The sequence below is a fragment of the Quercus suber genome, unplaced genomic scaffold (assembly GCF_002906115.3).
Source record: "Quercus suber isolate HL8 unplaced genomic scaffold, Cork oak 2.0 scaffold_208, whole genome shotgun sequence".
Lineage (NCBI taxonomy): Eukaryota > Viridiplantae > Streptophyta > Magnoliopsida > Fagales > Fagaceae > Quercus > Quercus suber.
The window spans coordinates 299735-306431 of NW_027069666.1; the positions used below are offsets into that span (position 1 = coordinate 299735).

Sequence of the window (6697 nt, forward strand, 5' to 3'; positions counted from 1 at the left end):
GAACTATCAAATAACACAATCGACACTTCAAATCGAAAACTTTGTAACACTTAACCTATTGTTGTTTGTCTTGTTCTTAAATCTAAATGAATTTAATATTAAAAGACTAATTTACCATATCTATCCTATGTTTTGGAGATAGGGGCAAATTGATATTTCAATACTTAATTCTGTCATTCTTTTTTTTTTTTTTTTTTTTTCTTTGAGCATATAATTCTGTCATACATAACACCAAAATAATTAGTGAAGAACATTGAAAAAAGATTACAATTTTGAAAGGTTAATTGTTCATTTCAATAGTTTCAAAGTAAAATGTAAAATGAGATATAGTTCAAATGTTATAAAAATAAAAAAAAAGATTATTGTGGACAAAAAATCCACTGATTTAACAAAACGAAGAAAAAATTATGGTAGTATCAGCGTGCACGGGGTGCACTAGATGGAAATATAATCTGACACGGTGACAAAAATCTGGGAACTATATTTGACAGACACGTCTTTAGTTCCATACCATAAATAAATAGTGTAAATCTCAAAATTTGACAACCCCAAAACCCCTTAAATAAAACAAAAACAAATCCCTAACCTCTCATATTATATAACCATATACCATCCATTCTCTCCCCACCGCCTACTCTCAAATCTCATTCTCTCTCTCTCTCTCTCTCTTAATGGCTGACACCGGAGTAGTCACCGTGTATGGCAATGGCGCTTTATACGAGACCGGCACAAAGAAATCCCCATTCTCAGTGAAGGTGGGTCTGGCCCAGATGCTCCGCGGCGGCGTCATTATGGACGTGGTGAACGCCGAGCAAGCCCGGATCGCTGAGGAGGCAGGCGCGTGCGCCGTAATGGCGCTTGAGCGCGTGCCTGCTGACATCAGAGCCCAAGGCGGCGTGGCTCGCATGAGCGACCCTCAGCTCATCAAGGAGATCAAACAAGCTGTGACTATTCCAGTCATGGCTAAAGCTCGCATCGGCCACTTTGTGGAGGCCCAAATCCTCGAAGCCATTGGAATCGACTACGTCGACGAGTCCGAGGTTCTAACCGTGGCGGACGAGGACAACCACATCAACAAGCATAACTTTCGTATCCCTTTTGTTTGTGGGTGCCGAAACCTCGGCGAAGCCTTACGTAGGATTCGCGAAGGCGCGGCGATGATTCGGACCAAAGGCGAAGCCGGAACCGGGAATGTCATCGAGGCCGTGAGGCACGTGCGCTCCGTTATGGGAGATATCAGGGTGTTGAGGAACATGGACGATGACGAGGTCTTCTCCTTCGCAAAAAAGATCGCTGCTCCTTATGATTTGGTGATGCAGACCAAGCAGCTCGGGAGGCTTCCGGTGGTTCAGTTCGCCGCCGGTGGGGTGGCGACGCCGGCTGACGCGGCGCTCATGATGCAGCTCGGTTGTGATGGGGTGTTTGTTGGCTCTGGGGTTTTCAAGAGCGGTGACCCGGCTCGGAGGGCTCGGGCGATTGTGCAGGCTGTGACTCATTACAGTGACCCGGATGTGCTTGCTGATGTGAGCTGTGGATTGGGTGAGGCCATGGTGGGGATTAATCTCAATGATGATAAGGTTGAGAGGTACGCCAACAGGTCCGAGTGAAAATCGACAAAATGAAATAATGGCTTCTCTGGTTCTGGTGGGCATATTGTAATTTTTATTTAAGGAAAAAAAAAAAAATCAAACCGAAACAAAAAAAGAAAAAAAAGGAAAAAAAAAGAAGAATTATGCTGGATTTTTAGTAGTTTTGCTGTGTTTTTGGATTGGAAGACGGTTAGGGGCTTTTATGGATTAGAAATTGTGTGTCTTCCTTTTCGTTCCTTGTTATTAGATAGCAGTTTTATTATGTGATTCTGGAAATTTGTTGTATTTGGATTCTGGAATATCAAGTTGTTCTTGGTAGCTGATTTGGAAGAATATATTTATTTCGTCTATGAATGGATGTATTTTTCTTTATTTTTGAACTTATTTTGTGGATGTCGCACCAAATAAGCAAGAAGCAAAGCGCATTTACACATTAGAAATAGGTAAGGAATTTTTTAATTTATTTTAATTTTACTATATATGACAGACGGTAGATGATATTTGTGGCTGGAAGTTGTGTAATGTTTTAGTATTTAGACTGCTATTGTGTTCTAATAGCTTTAGTTTGGGACTCTGACTTGGATGTTATTCTGTGGTGACTGTGAATCAAAAGGATGTCGTTCCTCTAGTCTAGTCTAGTGGAATCTTTATATCCCTTTGAATAAATTGTTAATGTTGTTTTTGAGCAGTTCACATGAAAGGTGCCAACATAGATTTAGTGTTGTGTAGGCATTTTAAGGCTGTGCCCTAGTTGTCTTTGACTACTTCGGAAGTGGGAGAAGAGTAATCAATCATAGTCTTATCTGTGCCCATATAAGGGACTATTGTGGTAGGCAGAGATCTCCCTTTTTGTTTACTTTTTGACTATAAGTTTAGGCGACATGAGTATATGAGAAGAATGTTTTGGTTTAGGTCATCAGGCTTTTTCCTTTTTTTTTTTTCTTTTTTTTTTCCCTTTATATATATATATATTTATTTATTTATTTATATGAATAAATTATTTTTTTTTTTCTTTTTTTTTTCCCTTTATATATATATATATTTATTTATTTATTTATATGAATAAATTTGATTATATTAAGAAGAAACATAGGATGGTCCCAATCTATCTCCAGATTCAGGAAAGAGAGGAGAGATGAAATGGGCCTATTCCTCTTACAAAGGGCAGCCTAAAGGGCCAAGTTATGAACAAAGGGTTTACATTTCTAGTTTTCTACAAACAAAAGAGAAATTCCAGCAAGATATGGAATTTAGAGTAGACTTCAATTCAGCATAGAAGGCTTGGAAAGATTTTTTGGGGGTTTGGGGTGGTGTGGGAGGAATGATGCTGATGGAAAGCCTTACTGCCAGTTTGAAGGCCAGGTTAAGGTGGAAAGCCATTTCAAGTCCATGATCAGATCAGCATCTTTGAAAGGGTCAGGCTTATAATCATCAGATTGAATTCCTGTAATTTGATTGATTTCAAGTTTGTCTCTTGCGATTGCTTCTTGCCAAGTGAAACAAGATGTGAGTGAATCAAGTAAATGGGCTTGTTTGAGAAAGATGTGCAATAGTGAAGTTTAAAAAATATTTGTTTTGAAAAAGCGCGGCTTGGAAATACGTTTTATCAAACGGGCACAAAATCGGCCTGCAGTTTCCTTGGTTAAACATACGAATTCTATGTTTCAATTTGAATTGAAATTGCTTTAGTCCTTCCATTTTATAATATCTTCCCTCTAGTGTTGCTGCTGCTGCTGTTGTGAAGTTCATACTGAACAGCCCTCCTATATTTGTTGTGATGCTGTTGCCAAGAGCTTTATAGCTCTGTTTACACTTTTTAATGTTTCTAACAAAGAAAATTAAGGTTCAAATCCCCTTTCCCCCTAACTGCCGAATTAAAAAAAATACATATATTTAATGTGATTTAGTTATCAAAGAGAATGGTGAATAAAGTAGAGAAGTACATCATGATTATTGCATGACCTATTAAGTTAAAGAGAAAATTTTATAAAATTGTTATATGGCTAGCTATGCTAGGCTATCAAGAAGCAACATATCCATAAAATAAATGTTGTTGAAATGAGAATGTTAAGGTGGATAAGTAAAAAATCAAAATACACAAGAAAATAATATCGAAATGAGGATATCCGCTTAAAGATAGAGATAATCCCTACTGATGAACAAATGAGGGAGACTAGCTTGTGATAACTTATGTTCAAAGGAGAGCGATTGATGCATAGCTAAGAAAGAGTGAGGCGAACCAAGTTAAAGGAATGAAAAAGAGGGAGTAAAGGAATACCAAAAATAATATTAGTAGAGGAAATAAAAAAATGGTATTTCAGGTAAGGAAGTAATAAATAGTATGACTTTAAGAAGGGACAGAGCCAGGATTTGGAGTTGGGAGGGGGGGGGGGGGCAACTTTGCTCTGTCCTTTGGCTCTGTTGCTGCATAGCCGTTGAGTGTTTTTTTTTTTTGGTCTTTAATGAGTAAAATTCGTTGATTAGGCTTAACTTTTTTTTAGCTTTGTTATTGGTAATTTTTATTGTTAAGATAATTTTTTGGGCTTGTATATTTTGTTATAGATTTTATATGTATAAAATTTTTATGGCCTCTAAAGGAGGAAAAATGTCAGAGCTACAAATATTTTTTTTACAAATTACTGATATAGGATCCGTTTGGATATAACTGAAAACTGAAAACTAAAACTGAAAAACATTGTAGCAAAATAATTTTTAAATGTGTGAATAGTATCGTGAGACCCATGTTTGATGAAAAGTTGCTGAAAAGTGAAATTTATGGATCCCGTGACTGAAAAGTTGCTGAATAGTTGCCGCAAATGTTACTGTGTGAACACTATTCACACCCCAAAGTCAACAATCACGGCTTTTGAAAAAAAAAGAAAAAGAAAATGCAAAACGTGAATGTGGGAAGTGCATAAACGCACACATAGTGATTACTGGTAAGTAAAAATTGATGAAAGTGGCGGGCCTAATGTGAAATAGTAATAGTTTGTACCTCAAAATTTGTAAAAATGTTGTAAAAAAGTTAGTACTTCTAGCATTAATCTTAAAAGAATCAATCATATTGTTTTGGGTGGCAAAGTGTAATTTTATAGAACAAAATTGTTAAAGTAATATATATATATATATATATATACACACACTAGTAATTAAAAAAAAAAAAAAAAATTTGGGGTTTGTGTTTGGGGGGGGGGGGGGGGGGGGTGCGGCATTGCCTCCAAAGCCTAAGTGTGCCTCCGTCCCTAACTTTAAGTAAAATATAGTTATGGAAAAGAAGATATGCGACAAATCCAAACTAATCTATTGAGAATTGATAGGTCATAGCCAACTCTAAAATTTTGGAACTAAGGATTTTGTTGTTGTTGTTGTTGTTGTTGTTGTAGTTTGCTCTCTCGTATATGATAATTTCTTTTGGGGTTTGTATGTGAGCTTTGATTAATAAGGAAAGCTTTCAAATCTTTGTTAGAAAAGTTTAGCTTTCTGATGAAAAGCAAGGGGGTAGTAGTCAATATCAACCAATAGTTTAAAGTATTTTCTTTCTAGTTCTGGCCGGTTGAATGTTTGTCACTCCTGGTGTATATATCTAACACACCATGCGATTTTTTCTCTTTTCATGTAGCATAAGAGAAGAAAAACGAGTACTTAACTAATGTCCTATAGTTAAAATACCTATATTAAGAGCATTGCCAATAAGTACCAAAGGATGCACATCATGTGATTTGGAGGAACGGGCTGACCACATGCTTGGCTATTATACTCGAAAGTCAGGATTTTGGAGTTTGGAGTTTTGGATTGCTATTTAACGAGTTTGACATTGACCTTATTGTCATGTTTATTTTCATGCTGTTCTACCTTGCTTTAACAAGTCCAAAAGGTTTAGCGGTAGATGAAGTGATTTTTTTTATCCTTATATCATCATGTACATAAAAGACTATAGGTTGGCCTATTACTAATTTTTTGTTATATTAATATTGTTTGGGACTAATTTTTTGTTATATTAATATTTTGAAAATCTCACAGTTAAATAGCATATTACATTTTATTAACATGTATGTCAAGTTTTGTATCAATTATATATTATGTATTATTTGATAATTTAAAAATATAATTTTTTTTTTTTTTTTGCAGAAAAAAATATAAAGAACTTTAAATTTAAACTTTTTATAGATGAAATAATTATTGATCTCTAATGATTTTGATATTTTACTAGCATGGATGGTCGGAGACAATAGGATCTTTTTTTTTTTTTTTTTTAAATCACCAAATAAAAAATTGTGAAGAAATTCGACAAAAGTTATATTAATTGTAATTTGAACACAATGCTTTGTAAATGATTATTCATTTCATTGATGTTAAGGAGAAGGGAAGCAATATTTAGATAAAAATGTTGGAATCTTATACCATATTTTAGATTAGATACTACGTATTTGGTTTTGTCAATTATATTCCCAAAATTTTCAATTTGAAATTTCCGTCCATCCTCATTATTAATTTCATAGAAGGCACGAATGTGAGGAAAAATAAATCTTTGTGTTAACAATATAAAAAGAGAGAGAATGACTGAATAGTCTGTATAATATTATGTGTGTATCAATATACAAAAGAGAGCCTTTATATAGGCTAGGTATGTGTGCAGTACAAGTAATAGAAGTATAGTACAAGTAATATACTAGGCTAAGCCCAATGGGCTAATCTATACACTAACATCCCCCCTCAAACTCGAGGTGGCAAGGAGGAAGCCAACTGGAGTTTGGATATAAGATCTCGAAGACGACCAGGTGGGTGAGACTTGGTGAAGATATCAGCAGGCTGGTCAGCAGACGAGATGGAGAACAACTTGAGATTGCCTTTCTTGAGATGCTGGCGAGTAATGTGGCAGTCGATCTCAATGTGCTTGGTGCGTTCGTGGAAGACATCATTATGAGCAATGTAGATAGCACTACGATTGTCACAATAAAGAGGAGTAGCAGTGGGCTGTGGAGCATCCATGTCAGCCAAGAGCCAGCGAAGCCAGACAAGCTCGCAGGTGGTGTCGGCAAGGGCACGATACTCAGCCTCAGTACTGGAACGGGAAACAACATCCTGCTTTTTGCTACGCCATGAGACAA

At 36.1% G+C, this 6697-nt stretch overlaps 1 protein-coding gene across 1 annotated transcript; it reads left to right on the forward strand.

Moving 5' to 3' along the window:
* Window positions 1–527: 527 nt before the first annotated feature.
* On the forward strand, window positions 528–1939 carry LOC111994554 (probable pyridoxal 5'-phosphate synthase subunit PDX1). Its single transcript, XM_024026439.2, has one exon. It carries the CDS (start codon window positions 672–674, stop codon window positions 1605–1607), a length of 936 nt encoding a protein of 311 aa, XP_023882207.1. The 5' UTR covers window positions 528–671; the 3' UTR covers window positions 1608–1939.
* The last annotated feature ends 4758 nt before the right edge of the window (window positions 1940–6697 follow it).

Coding starts and splice junctions, on each gene's coding strand:
- LOC111994554 (XM_024026439.2), top strand. CDS start 672: ATGGCTGACACCGGAGTAGTCACCGTGTATGGCAATGGCGCTTTATAC.